The sequence below is a fragment of the Pelophylax lessonae genome, assembly GCF_965119305.1.
Source record: "Pelophylax lessonae genome assembly, chromosome: 7".
Taxonomy (NCBI): Eukaryota; Metazoa; Chordata; class Amphibia; order Anura; family Ranidae; genus Pelophylax; species Pelophylax lessonae.
Window position 1 is genome coordinate 50,906,198 of NC_138774.1, and position 16,714 is coordinate 50,922,911.

The 16,714-nt window shown below is 47.9% G+C and overlaps 1 protein-coding gene across 1 annotated transcript in view; it reads left to right on the forward strand.

The window, feature by feature from the left end:
* Positions 1-411: 411 nt before the first annotated feature.
* LOC309559767 (HAUS augmin-like complex subunit 3) overlaps positions 412-16,714 on the forward strand; it is a gene marked incomplete at both ends in the record, with an annotated part of 99,777 nt that continues 83,474 nt past the window's right edge. Inside the window, one exon of the mRNA XM_082263202.1 lies at positions 412-453. Coding sequence (XP_082119328.1) covers positions 412-453 — 42 coding nt within the window. The remainder of the gene's footprint in view (positions 454-16,714) is intronic.

Sequence of the window (16,714 nt, forward strand, 5' to 3'; positions counted from 1 at the left end):
TCACCCCCCAAAGTCGTGTTGTGCTAGTCTGAATGGGCTCCGAAGGTCCTCTTTATATAAAACTGCGCTGAACTTTTTCTATCATGGTTGGCATCTCAAAAGTAAACAAGCATTCAATAAACATAAAACAAAATATTCAAAAATTAAACCATGAATAAAGTACAGTAACCCACACTTTTTTTTAACAGTTTCTATTCCCTTGTCTAGGTCTTCTGTGTCACCTGGATGATGCGTGTCTGAAAAATCCATGTCACCCGGAGGCCACATGCATGACGCACCCCCTGTCCAGCAGGGCCATGTGCCATTGCCAGCCAGGCTATACCGGAGCCACTTGTTATGAAGACCTGAATGAATGCAGTTTAGGTGAGCGCTCTAGAGAGTCTAGAGAAGAGCTGCTACAAGATAAGGACCATGGAGGACCTCAGCTATGAGGAACGATTTCATGAACTAATTGTATTGTTCTTTGAGGAAAGATGTTTTAAAGGGGGATATGATCACCATGTATAAATACATAAATGGTCCATATAATATTGGAAAGGGGGCTAAATTAGCCCCTCTTTCTTATGGGATGGTGGAAGGGATAGCTGGGAGTATAAGGTTAAAGTAAGGTTTAGGTAATGAGGCCCATATATTTCCTCAGGCTAGTTTTCCCGCCAGAAAGGGTTACTAGGCAGGTTAGTGGGGTCTCTAGGTGGCTTAGGTAGTTGTTAGGCAGTTTAACATATTGCAGAGGGCTCTCAGCGAATGAGCCCCTTCTCCCCGCCCGCTCGCCTCAGCCTATGAGGTGGAGGTTACCTCAGAAGAAGGCTTATTTAAGCTGCTGCCCGTCTCAGGGGGCTCAATCTTCAGAAATCTTTCTACCTGTTTTCAGCGCTCCTGTGTTTCCTGCTTTTCGGTGGTCTCCTGAAGCGATGTCCCTCATCCGGCAGTTAATTGAAAGGGCGGGTGAGCAGGGCGGCGAGGAGTGGATCCGCAGATGTCTCCAGCTTCCCCGGTCATCTGAAGCGGTGGAACCGGCGGGACCTGCATCGTTGGCGGCGACGGTGGAAGGAGATGGAAGATCGGCTGCAGGGTCGGAGTTCAAGCTGATGTGATTCCGCCGGATGTCGACGCCGGTCACCGGATGGGTGACGTAGGCGGTGAACCCGAACAGCGGAGTAGTTCCGGGGCAGTCGGCCCGGACAGACGGAGAAGAACACCGAGGAGGAGATACTCGCCGGCGGCTCCGAAGCGCCCGGCCGGGCGGAGCGTGGACAGCGGGGACCGTCGCGGACGCCCGGAGGAGGTCGTGTCGAGCAGGAGGAGCGTGTCGGCGGGCTCAAGGCCGACCGGATCGCAGGGAGCCGGACGTCAAGCTGGAGGGAGGCAGCCTGCTGCTGCGCAGGGCGCGCTCCTCCAGGTCAGCAATCCACCAAGCAGCCATCAGCATGTCTCTCAGGAGGAGACATACCAGCCTGAGGATCCGAATACCCCAGGGGATCAGCCGGTACTGGGCGGTGAGTGGCCGGGTTCTTCAGACCCGGATGCCTTTTTCTCCATGTTTAGAAGTTTCTGTCAGAATTTTCAGTCTCCAAAGCCAGCAGAGGTGGTGCCTGATCTTTCTGAGGTCTGGGCGCCCCCTAGTGTCCATAGTAAGGGTAGCATGTTTGACACTGCGAGGGTTCAGAATCTCCCTGAATCGGTTTTGAAGGAAGCTATGCCCTGTGCCATTTCACCCCTGGGAATGCACTTGCCTGACTCTTTGAAAGAAAAGATATGGCAAGGTGCTTATATTGATTTATTGTCATTACTTCCTTCAGCTAGAGAGTTTATGACAAAAGGGGATAAGAAAGAGGAGGAAGCTGATAGAAAACGTTTTGTGCCAAAGTCGATTTTTAATTGGCTTCAGGCGTTTTGTATCTATGCCTCTATCTTATGCGAGAAATTCCCCAGTAGAAGTGTGGGTTTATTCCACCACATCGAGATTATCCTTGAAGCCTATAAAGGATTTGGGGGGGTTGCTTGGTACAATTATGACATAGCCTTTAGACAGAAGATGGCGGTCCATCCCGGTTTGTCCTGGGGTTCTAAGGATGTTGGGCTGTGGTTGGACTTATTTCTTCCCCAGCGGTCTTTTCAGCCCCGCTTCGCACCTGGTGCCCAGGTGCCCCAGCCAGCAGCCCCCTCGGGTTACAAGCGTGGGATCTGCTTTGCCTTTAATGATGCGCAATGCAGATGGCCGGGTACGTGCAAATACCGGCACGAATGTGCGTTTTGCGCCGGGGCTCACCCGGTGGCCAAATGTTTCAAGCGTATGTCGGGGGCCCAGCAGGGAGGTGTTCCTAAGGGCCCAAACACCAGTGAGGCTGGCAGAGCTGCCGGTGGAAGGCGGATCTGTTAACTGAGGGTTTTCGGTTTGGTTTTCGCCTTCCACTGTTTTCAGGGCAAGGATGCACAGTTGTTCCAAATCTAAAATCTGTAGAGGGTATGTCACATGTGGTGTTGCAAAAGATAAATAAAGAAATTCTTGAAGGAAGGTTTGTGGGCCCATTTTCTTCACCTCCTTTTGAAAATTTTAGAGTGTCCCCGATTGGTATTGTCCCCAAAAAAGAGCCGAATTCTTTTCGTTTGATCCATCACCTGTCGTATCCGCGGGGTGATTCTTTAAATGAACAGATAGATATGGACTATGCATCAGTGCATTATTCTACATTTGAAGATGCTCTGTGTATAGTTAAGGGGTTAGGTAGGGGGGCATTGCTGGCAAAGGCGGACATTAAATCCGCTTTTCGGTTATTGCCCCTACATCCTTCCTGTTTCAGTTCACTGGGTATCTTTTTTGAGGGAAAATATTACTTTGACAGGTGTCTTCCTATGGGGTGTTCACTTTCCTGCTATTATTTCGAGTGTTTTGCTACATTTTTGGAGTGGGTGGTGAAGCAGGTATCTGGGAAGTCGCAGATAATTCATTATCTGGACGATTTTTTATTTATGGGGAAAGTGGACACCCTTGATTGTGCATTTATTCAAAAGACTTTTTTCATGCTTTGCGAGGCCTTTGGCATCCCTTTAGCTGGGGAGAAGACGGTGGGGCCTTGTACATGTATCGAGTTTTTAGGTATTACCGTGGATTCGCAATTGATGGAGTTCAGACTGCCACCTGACAAGATTCGTCGGCTGCGAGGTATGTTGTACCTGGTAATGAGAAAAAAGAAAGTGTGTCTCAGAGAGATGCAGTCTCTACTGGGCTTGTTGGCCTTTGCCTCCAGAGTCATACCTGTGGGGAAGGCTTTTTCCAGGAGGCTGTATCTCTCTGTATCTGGTTTGAAGTCTCCCTCAGCTCATGTTAGGGTTACTCATGATATGAGGGAGGACTTATTGGTGTGGCTGCAGTTTCTGGCCAACTTTAATGGGAGAGCTGTCTGGCAGGATGATTTTATTTTGGATTCTGATTTCCTGCTTTTCACCGACGCTGCGGGTTCAGTGGGTTTCGCAGCAATTTGGCGAACGCACTGGTGCGCGGAGCGGTGGTGTGAGCGGTGGAAACGTACGAAATTGATTAAGAATATTGTACTGCTGGAATTGTTTCCCATTATTGTGGCTTTGGAGGTGTGGGGTGAGAATTTTAGGAACCGGCGATTGTTGGTTAGTACGGATAACAAGGGAGTTCTGTACGCCATCAATTGCTTGTCTTCTAGGTCTCCGCCGGTCATTGCTTTGCTCAGGTACATGGTTTTTAAATGTCTGACGTTAAATGTGTGGATTAAGGCGACTTATGTTCCTGGGAAAAGCAATGACCTGGCGGATTCGTTATCTCGTTTCCAGGTTCAGAAGTTCTTTCAGCTCCTCCCAGAAGCGGATACGGTGGGCGTGCCGTGCCCGACTCACCTGTGGGAGTTAGTTTAGAATTGGTGATGGACAATGTGCAGCACTCAGTGGCACACAGCACTTGGTCGGGCTATCGATCGGCGTTTGCTGTGTGGCTGTCTTTCCTGGACTCTTTGCACAGCCCTCGGGAGTCCTTCTCAGAGGAGTTGGTCCTATTTTTTCTAAACTCGCTTTTTGCAAAAGGTTACTCCTGGACGCATGTCAATAAGATGTTGGCAGGGGTTTCCTTTTTTGTCAAACTACAGGGCCATCCGGCCTGCTCATCCTTTTTCTCGGTGCAGCAGGCCCTGAAAGGTTACAGGAGGAGAATGGCTCATAGTGATTTGAGGCGCCCTATTACAGTTGAAATTTTGTCAGGATTATGCGAAGTTGTATCCAGCGTATGTTATTCTGCGTTTGAAGCAATACTGTTCAGAGCGGTTTTTTCGTTGCTATTTTTTGCGGCGTTGCGGATCTCTGAGCTCATCCCGGTGCGCTCAATTGCGGGATCAGGTCTTGAGCTAGCTAACGTTTACTGTTCTTCGGAAAGATTGAGCATTTTTTTAGTCAAATCTAAGACGGATCAAACGGGGGTGGGGCACTGGTGCCACCTGAACAGGTTTCGGGGTTCACAGGTTTGTCCTGTGCAGATGGTCTCTGCTTATTTACAGGTCAGATCGGGTAGTAATGTTTATTTTTTGATTCATGAAAATGGTAAGACATTGACTAAATATCAATTTGATTTTGTTTTTAAGAAATGTTTACAATCACTTGGTATGGGTCGGTTGCGGTTCTCGTCACATTCTTTTAGGATTGGGGCCGCAACCGAGGCTTCTAGGGCAGGTTTGGGGGTTGGGTCTATCAAGCGTATAGGGAGATGGAAGTCCAATTGTTATACATCGTATGTGCGACCTAACCTCATCTCTGCTCCTTTCAGGTGATCCCTTGCAGGTGTGGATTGTGGGGCACTCATATGTTTTTTGGGCACAACAGAGAGCAAGGCAACGGATATACTCGGAGCTCCTTGGCCTGGATCGGGAATGTTTTCAAGTTGTTTGGTTCGGTAGGAGGGGAATGCGGTGGGAGGAGTTGTTCCCCTTTTTAGATGATCTCTTTGTGTCCCGCCCCCCTCCTGATATTATTGTGGTGCACTTGGGAGGTAACGATGTGGGTAAAGTTAGAACCCTGGATTTAATTTTCCGTATCCGTGATGACCTGCACAGCCTGAAAGTGAGATTTCCGGGAATGGTGGTTATGTTTTCAGAGATCGTTCACAGGCTGGTTTGGTCATCCGGTCGTTTGCGTTTATTAGGAAAAGTCAAGAAGCGTGTTAATCGGGCTCTTGAGAAATTTCTAGCACAGGTTGGGGTATTAACGTATAGGCACTCGGACCTGGAGGGTGGAATTAATGGTTTATATCGGGAGGATGGGGTTCACCTCTCGGGTATTGGCCTGGATATATTCAATGCCAACCTCGGTTCGTTAATTGAAATGGCCGCGCTGCGGGGGTTTGGTGACAGGCAATGAGGCATTGCCTGTCCTGTGGATGTTGATTAATTTGATCTGCTGTAAATGACAACCCGAGTTGTTTATGACTCGGTTGGTCTGTATTTTATATTTATTTTAAAAAAAATGGTTTATGTTTATATTTAATACCAGTTAATAAAGTAAGCCGCGGCCTTTTATCCAAATTGGTGTCTGAGTGCCTTATTATTATTAAAAAAAAAAAAAAAAAAAAGGGTATATGGTTCAGATATACTTGCTAAGGTTGGTTGTTTTAAAAAAAAAAAAAAAAAAAAAAGGTTAGCATTACTCCTTCCTACCATCCCATATTGGAAAGGGGGCTAAATTAGCCCCTCTTTCTTATGGGATGGTGGAAGGGATAGCTGGGAGTATAAGGTTAAAGTAAGGTTTAGGTAATGAGGCCCATATATTTCCTCAGGCTAGTTTTCCCGCCAGAAAGGGTTACTAGGCAGGTTAGTGGGGTCTCTAGGTGGCTTAGGTAGTTGTTAGGCAGTTTAACATATTGCAGAGGGCTCTCAGCGAATGAGCCCCTTCTCCCCGCCCGCTCGCCTCAGCCTATGAGGTGGAGGTTACCTCAGAAGAAGGCTTATTTAAGCTGCTGCCCGTCTCAGGGGGCTCAATCTTCAGAAATCTTTCTACCTGTTTTCCCCTCCCCCCCTCCCCTGGTTTGTCGCGGCTTCACATAAATTAGCTGGTTTGGGTCACCTCTGTTTCAGAGGGGAACGTGTATTTTTATATATATTTAATTATTCTATGATTTATTATTGATATGGTATATGGTTGGATGTTGATTAATTTGATCTGCTGTAAATGACAACCCGAGTTGTTTATGACTGGGTTGGTCTGTATTTTATATTTATTTAAAAAAAAATGGTTTATGTTTATATTTAATACCAGTTAATAAAGTAAGCCGCGGCCTTTTATCCAAATTGGTGTCTGAGTGCCTTATTATTAAAAAAAAAAAAAAAAAAAGGGTACATGGTTTAGATATACTTGCTAAGGTTGGTTGTTTAAAAAAAAAAAAAAAAAAAAAAGGTTAGCATTACTCCTTCCTACCATCCCATAAACTTTGCACTAAGGTTTTCACTTTTAGGTCGTTGAAAAAGACAAGGAGGCCTATCAGAATGCCCCCTTATATCAGACTATGCAGCAGAGTTTCCCCTTACATTAGTCCCCATAAGAGTTCCCCCTTACATCAGAGTCTCCTTCAAATAATGCCCTTACATTAAAGTCCCTTGCATCAGGGTCAATTTCAGAGACTCCCTTTACATCAGGGTCCATATGGGAACCCCCACTTACAATCAGAGTCTTTTTTTTAGGAATTCCCTAATACATCAGAATCCCCATCTCATTACATCAGATCCTCATCAGAATCCCACTTACATTAGATCCCCATTAGTGGTCTTCCTTACATCAGAATCCCCTTTTACATCAGAGTCCCCATTAGTGGTCTTTTTTACATCACTCTTACATCAGATCCCTATTAGTGGTCTTCCTTACATCAGAGTTCCCACATACATCAGAGTACCCATCAAAGCCCACCCTTACCTCATACAGCGTGGCTGGAAGCCTGGAGAAATAGGAACATGGCTGTAGCAACAGGTGGTAGCAGAGTATGTCTGGATGGAGGATGTGCCATCCTCCTGTGAATGCTTGTACAATGACAGTACAGACTGGAGGTGGGGGGTTGTGAATGCTGAAGACCTGTGAGGGACCTGTGTGAGAGGACACTGACCCTGGCCGTAGGACAGATAAAATATTGCAGCAGGACAGACTTGGTCCATGGGTCATAGTTTGGAGAGTGACCGCGAACTTCCTCTTTTTGGGTCCACCGCTGGTGATCCTGGCCCCTCCCCACTGTCCAGTGCCCCTATGGGAAGCCATTTCCGATGGGGGCACTTGTGTGTGCTCACACCTAAGCCCCACTGCTGCGTCTATTGACACTGACTGCTGGATCCGCCCCACCCCCCATCACTGGCTTTGATTGACAATGGCTCCCAGTGCCCCAGCAAAGTCAGTCAGTGAGATACAGAAGTGAGGGGAGAGATGAGCTTCAGATGTGCATAGTGCTGGATCGAACGAAGGCTCCAGTAAGTAAGGGAGGGGGTTGAGGGGGGATACTGATACCCAAACACAAATAATGCATTAGGTAAAAAATGTTTAGGCTTTACAACCACTTTATTAAGGGCTTCTTCATACTGTATCACAGTTCGCCTTTAATACAGACTAGATTATTACAAGGTAAGTACACAGACCTTTTTAAACACATGTGCCGAGCGCAAAGAGTGTATACCTTAATGCCCACACACCACACATATGGGTCAATGGGTGGGCGAGGTTTCCGTACTGAGAGCTCAGTCACTGCAGGCACCCATTAAAAAACAGCATCCGGTCTCTAGAAATAAGGACGGGGTGGGACTGGCCTCTGATCATGTGACTACTTCGACAGCCAATCACAGTGGTCATGTGATTGGGCAAACGTTTCTACCCCCAAGGAGTAATATCCCATTAAATGTGCACCTTTAACTGTTCAGAAAGGGGTTAACTGACACTTTACTGTATTATCCATGAAAGCTCATTTAACCACTAGGTGAGACTTTTACATTTATAGCTCTTCGTGTTATTTTTCAGACAATTCACTTATTGCTAATTTTTCAAATTTGTCTTTTGTCTTATTTTTTCAATCCCCTTTCCCTGTGAACACCATGGACAGTGTGTAAACACCATGGGCTCCTTCCTGTGTCGCTGCCCCCCCGGATTTACCGGCACCCGCTGTGAGACGGACCAGAATGAGTGTCACTCCAATCCCTGCCTCAACGGAGCCTCGTGCCTGAACTTGTTGGGTCGCTTCAAGTGTGAGTGCACGCCTGGTAAGGAGGATCATATTCACCACAAACAATATGCAACTCCTTGTTTTTTCATCCTCACAGGTGCTGTGTCTTAGTGATTGTATACTGTATGTTGCATTGTAATGATCTGCACTGTAGAGTAGGGTGACCAGACGTCCGCCAGGGGAGGGCTGGCAGCCTTAGGCCTGGGGGGCAAGTCCAGTCAAGTGGCCCATTGAACCACCGAATCAACTCACCATCCATGCCCACCTGGTTTTAAAACTGATATTCATGATATATATATATATATATATATATATATACACACACACAAATTACATTTATATCATTTTTTTTACACAAATAGAGTTTCCTTTTGGTGGAATTCAATCACCACTGTTTTTTTTTGTAAGATAAAAAAACACCGAAAATTTTGAAATTAAAAAAATATTTTCTACTTTCTGCTAGAAAAAAAATATCCAATTAAAAATGTTTAAAAAAAAAAAAAAAAAAATCAAATGTCTTCATGAATTTAGGCCAAAATGTATTCTGCTACATACCAAACTAGTGAAATAGCCGGCCACTCCGAAAATTCTTTTGAATCCTAAATAGCGCAAAAAAGCGCTATAAACAGAAAAAGAGTGACAATTTTGAAAACAAAAATCAAAATTGTTTAATTTCTGCTGTAAAACATTCCCAATGAAAAAATTTAAAAATAAAAATTTTCATCAATTTAGATCAGTATGTATTCTGCTACATATTTTTGGTAAAAAAAACAAAAAATAAGTGTATATTGATCGGTTTGTGCAAATTTTATTGTGTCTACAAACTATAGGATCCATTTATGGATTATTTTTTTATTTTTTATTGTTTTTACTAGTAATGGCGGCGATCAGTGCTTTTTAGTGGGACTGCGACATTGCGACGGACAAATCTGACACAAAGTGACACCTTTTGGGGACCAGTGACACTAATACAGTGATCAGTGCTAAAAAATGCACTGCTACTGTATAAATGACAATGGCAGGAAAGGGGTTAATACTAGGGGTGATCAAGGGGTTAAGTTTGCTCCTAGGGAATGCTTTCTAAAGCCCCGTACACACGTACCGATGGTCGGCTTACAAATGTTCCTCTTTTCTCCCCGGGATGTCGGTGTCTGCTGAAAAGTGCAAAGACAGCACAAGGACAGCACAAGAATTTTGTCCGCCGACTGCAGAAGTGATGTCATGTAATGGTTAACTTTCCCTGTGTTTTCTATTTTCTGAGCATGCCCAGTCTTGCAAATCTGCGGTCTGTCGGCCGAATTGTGTACTGACAGGCGAACAATCGTCCGTTCTGGTGTCGGCATACAAATATTTTCATGTTTGCACGAAAGACTTTTGTCCGCGGATTGTGCGCAGACATCTGTCGGAGGCACCATACTAACACGCGTACAATCGGCAGATCCTTCGTCCACCGACGTTTGTATGCCGACGATCGGTACGTGTGTACGGGCCTTTACTGTGTGTGGCAATGGATGTACTAGAGAAAAAAAAAAAAAAGATCTGTGTTTCAGTTTAGCTTAGCTGAAACACAGATCTCCATCTTCCTGTGACAGAATAGCCGTCTGCCTCGTTTACAAAGGCAGAACGCCGTTCTGTCATTCTCCTGCATGATCGCAGGTGACCTGCTGATTGGCTCCCGCTGTGTAGCGCCCCCCTAGAACCCATGTACAAAATAACGCACCAGTATGTGATTTTGCCCTGCCACACTATATATGCGGTGGGCAGTGTGGAAGTGGCTAAGCTGGAAGAGTGGGTCCTGTAGTCCTTCACTAGTTGCGGGGATCGGGGGTGTGTGACACATGCTGAGCTCTGAAGGGCTTACGCTGGGACCTGTAGTCCTTCACTTTTAGGGGGGGTTACATCCCCAAAAGAAAAAGACTACAAGTCCCAGCATGAACCCTGGCTGAGATCTAATCATGTGACCTCCTCCTTTGCGGCCAGCTTACGCTCCCATGACACAAGGGGGAGCCCTATGGGACGTCAGGGACCCAATACCTTTAACTGGACTGTATACAGCCTGTATATTGATGTCTAGCTGCTCCTGGCTCTATATACCAATCTCATACCTGTATGAGACAGGTCAGAGGCGTAATTACCTTCAGGGCCCCGATGCAAGAAACCGTGATGGGCCCCCCTGACCCCGAGCCTTTTGCATCGGTCCTAGGGCCCTTTACTCTTGTCGCCAGGTCCTTTATTATGGTAAACAACAAAAGAGAAGAAAATGTGGCCAAGGAGACACGAACTCAGCCTACTCTATATTAGAAATATAAAAAAGTTTATTATCAAAAAACCATAAATATAGCCAACAATAAGGCTATATTCACATATAGGCATTTTGAATCGCGGGCAGAATTGCCGTGATTCTGCCCGCGATTCTGAACCATTGCAAGTCGAGTGACGCAAGAGCGATTCCCATGACTTGCAATGGCTCCCCAAGCGCGGCATGATTTTGCCCCGATTGTTGCCTGACGAATTGTGGTAAAAATCACGCAAACAGGATCGCAGGACGCCTGATGCCCAAAAGAAGTACAAAAACTTGCAATGGTTCGGAATTGCGGCAATTCGGCCTGTGATCCGAAACGCCTATATGTGAACGGAGCCTAATAAATATGATCAAGATAGAAAACCACAAGGAAAAAATTGAAAATAAATTAAATACTACCCCTGGTCAGACCCAAAGGAACCCTCCCAGCTCCCTCTCAACCCCCCTATAGATACCCACCACCACAGTCCCTGCTAAACCAACCTGCATGGAAAATACCCAGTAAAACAATACATAAAGGCAATGCACTAATACCTCTGTCAGAATAGCAACTGGGGCAACTATATATAAGTCCCAATTGAGGCAGGGTCCACATATGCTGCGGGTGCGGCTTACAGCAGGGGGTCCTGTGCATCCCCGTTCACCGAATCAGATCTGAATTTCTGCCCGAATTGGCACCTGATTAGAAGCCAAATACGCACAGGACCCTTTCTATATGTGGACCGCTGTCGCCCTGGAGGGGTGTGAACCAGCTCCATTAAGAGCTGGTCACACTCTCCTATCATGCGAATAGGATGGGGGAAACCCTGCATCCAATTTGCATAAGAGCCGGTTCACACTTCTGCGTGTGCCGGGTTCGCATGTCATGTCGGAGCGCACTGCTCCGACATGACATGCGATCAGCTGTGCGGTGCGAGTTTAGCCATACAGTTTGTATGGCTAAATTCGCACCGCACCCGCAGCAAAGACGCACAGGAGGCATTTTTGCTGCCGCATCAGGATCGGATCGCACAGCGGTTCACACTTGTGCGATCCGATCCTGTGCGAACTGCACGATCGCACTGCGATATGCGATCAAACTGGGGGTGTCGTTAAGATTACATTGACACCCCCAGCGGATCGCATATGGCAGTGTGAACTGCCGGGGGTGCGTGTGCGATGCGGGAACAGGCTGCGAATTCGCACCCTTCCCGCATCGCAATAGTGTGAACCGAGCCTAAGTGTGAACCCAGTCTAAAAATATAAGTGGACTAAAAGTCTGCATGGTGTAAAAATGGTATGCCAAAGAGTTATCCTCTGGTGGATGGACCGCTATTCACATCTCTATGGCCAATCTGTAATATATTGCAAATGCAGATTGTGATAAATGTCCAAAAAGTGGTGTTAGGCTACATGTATTTGGTCCAGTCCACCAACAACTTTTATTGTGGCTATAAATCTCTTGCAATAGCCTGAGAGCCAATGTATGGTATGGGGGATTGAGCTGGATGGATGGCTCAGCTGCACTCTGTGAGTGATATGCAGCAGGTAAGCTTACAGTGTGTAGACAGGGCTAAGAAAATAACTCAACGCCCTTCCTGGGTGTGTGTGGCTGAAAGGCTCACTGTATGAAAGGCTCACTGCAAGTGATCTAAGCTGGATGGATGGATGGCTGGGCTGAAATTCTTCTGTAAACAATGACCAGAAGACTCACCCGATCTTCACCCCTCCTGGGGACTTGTTGCCTATAATAAGATGTAATCTGATACAGCTGATCTACTGATGGAAGGGGAGCCCACACACCATGTGTGCATCCAGGACAGGATGAGCTCACTGCAGATCAGTGTGTGCTACTAGACAGGAAGCCGACACACAAACGGAGTCAGCTCTGCAGATGCCAACCTGTGCGGAGCCCTTCATGTTTTCACCCCCACCCAGGGGCGTAACTACAGGGGTTGCAGGGGTTGCAATCGCTACCGGGCCCCATGCTCCAGGGGGCCCGGTAGCAAACCAGTGGGTGAACTTCTAGGATCTCAAAGGTCACACTTGCGACTGGGCCCTGGCATTTCACCACTGTGGGGAGGCCCCAAGATTACAGGAAGGGGGCCCACTGCAGAACTTGTGAAAGGATCCTGATGCGGGACCATAATAAAAGGCCATGCAATGAGAGTAAAGAGCCCCAGGATTAGTGGGAAGAGCCCCGGGCTTGAAGGGAAGGGCCCCGGCCAGTGGTCTGGGGGGCCCTTCATGGTTTCTTGCATCGGGGCCCTGAAGGTTCTAGTTACGCCTCTGCCCCCACCAGAGATATTACTGGACCATCCAAAGTGCTACTTGAGATTCTCCTAGATGCCAGGTCGCCTGTGTGAAGTAGCTGATCCCCGTGACATGCAAGCTGTCAGAACTCTAGAAACACTGCTGCAGTAAGTAGTTCCTGTAGCACTGTAGAGTGGCGGGCTGCCTGTGTGAAGGGACTAGTGCCAGGGGGGAGCAGATTACAGGGAAATAATGCTCCACATGTCCACACATGACACTTTTTTTATTTTTTGAAACTCACCGCTCTTCTCTGAGTCCCGACCACCTCACCGACACTGCAGCAGGTTGACTGGAGAGGTGCTTCTGTGCTTCGGATGGTGGATCTGCTGCTGCACCTGCGGAGTGTCTTTTCTTCAAATCTGGATTGCAGTTTACCAGGCCAGCCCTCTCTTCTGCATCGGCCCCACGTTGGATTTGGATGGAAGGAGGAGCCGGAGGTGGGTGGGGCGGCTGGGGCCAGTAATCAGCGTGGAGGACGAGGAAGATCCTCCTCCGCTGACCGCTTTGCATGATGGGTCCTCTCTGCTCTCTCCACTCGGCCTCGCTTTCATCTAATGCTCTGGAGGCCGTGACGTCACTGGTTGCTAGACGCTAAGCGGCTGGTGATCTAGCAACCAGTTCTCCAGGGCAGTCGCTGGCTGCAGCTGCGCCAGTCAGATACAGTGAGTGACTCCATCAATGCAATGCATACTGACTAACCCTTTAATGAAGAAACTGAGCGGCCTTTTCTGTGGAGGATCAGATCGGGCCCAGGGGGAAATTGCCACTTTCCCCCGGCCCAGCCCGCCCCTGGATGTCCCGATTTCTGGGGACAGTCCCCGGACTGAGGAAACTGTCCCCGGACCAAGTCTGTCCCTGGTTTTGTCCCCAGATTCAGGGCCAGATTAACCACCCCACATCCGCGCTACAGCCTATATACGGCTGCAGCGCGGACTCGAATTTTCGGGAGGCCGTTTTTAAACGGCCTCCCAGTGACACGCCCCCAGCGCGCTCCCGCGAGCGCGCTGCGGGGAAAATCTGTGTCGGCCGTGTCCAAGATCACAGATCGTGGTGAATGGCCAATCACAGCGGCCATTCACCACGTGATCTGGCCGTCCAATGAGCGATGATCTCATATGTAAACATATGAGATCATCTCTCATCGCCGGCGCTCCTTCCTCACACGGAGCCTGCAGTGTGAGGAAGGAGGGGGAGCCTCACAGCGCCGGGGACACAGGAGAATGTAATCAGGGCACTGATCACCAGTGCCCTGATTACTAAAGGTAAAAACACACACACAGTGCCCCCCCATCAGTGCCCGCCATCAGTGCCCCCCATCAATGCCCACAATCAGTGCCCATAGTGCTGCTAGTCAGTGCCCATCAGTGCCTGCTCATCTAGGCACTGATGAGCACTGACTGGCAGCACTATGGGCACTGAGTGTGGGCACTGATGGTGCTGCCCATCAGTGCCGCTCATCAGTGCCACCCGTCAGTGTCCAGTGCCATCCGCCAGTGCCCATCAGTGCCGCCTATCAGTGCCCATCAGTGCCGCCTCTCAGTGCCCAGCAGTGCCACCTGTCAGTGCCCAGCAGTGCCACCTCTCAGTGCCCAGCAGTGCCGCCTATCAGTGCCCAGCAGTGCCGCCTATCAGTGCCCAGCAGTGCCGCCTATCAGTGCTCATCAGTGCTGCCTCTCAGTGCCGCCTATCAGTGCCGCCTATCAGTGCTCATCAGTGCGGCATATTAGTACCTCCTCATCAGTGCCCATAAGTGCCACCTCATCAGTGCCCATAAGTGCCACCTCATCAGTGCCCATCAGTGCAGCCTATCAGTGCCGCCTCATCAGCGCACATCAGTGAAGGAGAAAAATTTATTTTCAAAATTTACTCGCAGAAAATAAGAAAAACTTTTTTTTTTTTTTCAAAATTTTTTGTCTTTATTCTTTTTTTTTGTAAAAAATAAAAAACCCAGAGATGATTAAATACCACCAAAAGAAAGCTCTATTTGTGTGAAAAAAATGATAAAAATTTCAAATGGGTACAGTGTAGCATGACCGCGCAATTGTCATTCAAAGTGTGACAACACTGAAAGCTGAAAATTGGCCTGGATGGGAAGGGTGTTTAAGTGCACAGAAGGCAAGTGGTTAAGGTAGACAGGGCATTCCATGCTGGCTGAGAAACAACCTGGTGGCTCGGATGACCCCTGCTGGACGATCTCACTGCCGCTCCTGCTGCTGTTCAGTGGAGGAGGGGAAGAGCCAAAAATTTACTGTGTGTAGGGCTGAGAACAGGAGATGAGTAGATGGGGGGGAGGGATTCCATTTGTACACAGGACACAGAAGTGTCCCCTGTGTATAGCAAACCTCTGAACCCTGCACTCTATGCCTAACTCCTTCTTGTATATTATGTAGTCCTGTGCCCAGAACTCTGTGTATTATACAGTCCTGTGCCCAGCACTCTGTGTATTATGCAGTCCTGTGCCCAGCACTCTGTATTATGCAGTCCTGTGCCCAGTGCTCTGTATTATGCAGTCCTGTGCCCAGTGCTCTGTGTATTATACAGTCCTGTGCCCAGCACTCTGTGTATTATGTAGTCCTCTGCCCAGCGCTCTGTGTATTATGCAGTCCTGTGCCCATCACTCTGTGTATTATGCAGTCCTGTGCCCATCACTCTGTGTATTATGCAGTCCTGTGCCCAGCACTCTGTGTATTGTGCAGTCCTGTGCCCAGCACTCTGTATTATGCAGTCCTGTGCCCAATGCTCTGTGTATTATACAGTCCTGTGCCCAGCACTCTGTGTATTATGTAGTCCTCTGCCCAGCGCTCTGTGTATTATGTAGTCCTCTGCCCAGCGCTCTGTGTATTATGCAGTCCTGTGCCCATCACTCTGTGTATTATGCAAACCTGTGCCCAGCACTCTGTATTATGCAGTCCTGTGCCCAGCGCACTGTGTATTATGTAGTTCTGTGCCCAGAGCTCGGTGTATTATGCAGTCCTGTGCCCAGCGCTCGGTGTATTATGCCGTCCTGTGCCCAGTGCTTGGTGTATTATGTAGTCCTGTGCCCAGTGCTCTGTGTATTATGTAGTCCTATGCTCATTGCTCTGTGTATTATGCAGTCCTGTGCCCAGCACTCTGTGTATTATGTAGTTCTGTGCCTAGCGCTCTGTGTATTATGCTGTCCTGTGCCCAGTGCTTGGTGTATTATGTAGTCCTGTGCCCAGTGCTCTGTGTATTATGTAGTCCTGTGCCCAGTGCTCTCTGTATTATGCAGTCCTGTGCCCAGCGCTCTGTGTATTATGTAGTTCTGTGCCCAGCGCTCTGTGTATTATGTAGTTCTGTGCCTAGCGCTCTGTGTATTATGCAGTCCTGTGCCCAGCGCTCAGTGTATTATGCCGTCCTGTGCCCAGTGCTTGGTGTATTATGTAGTCCAGTGCCCTGTGTATTATGTAGTCCTGTGCTCAGTGCTCTGTGTATTATGCAGTCCTGTGCCCGGTGCTCTGTGTATTATGTAGTTCTTTGCCTAGCGCTCTGTGTATTATGCAGTCCTGTGCCCAGCGCTCTGTGTATTATGTAGTCCTGTGTCCAGTGCTCCGTGTATTATGCAGTCCTGTGCCCAGCACTCTGTGTATTATGTAGTCCTGTGTCCAGTGCTCTGTGTATTATGCAGTCCTGTGCCCAGCGCTCTGTATTATGCAGTCCTGTGCCCAGCGCTCTGTGTATTATGCAGTCCTGTGACATTTGCCAATAAAAAAAAAATAATTACATGTCTGTCCCCGGATTTCATTTTAAAAATCTGGTCACCTTACTGTAGAGTAGAAAGACACCAACATACTGAGCAGTTGCAACCATAGAACTCAGGGCTGTTTTTTTTGAGAACTCACAAAAATGGTGCCGATGTTCTGCCGAAAACTCTAATCACCAAAATCTCCAACCACGTC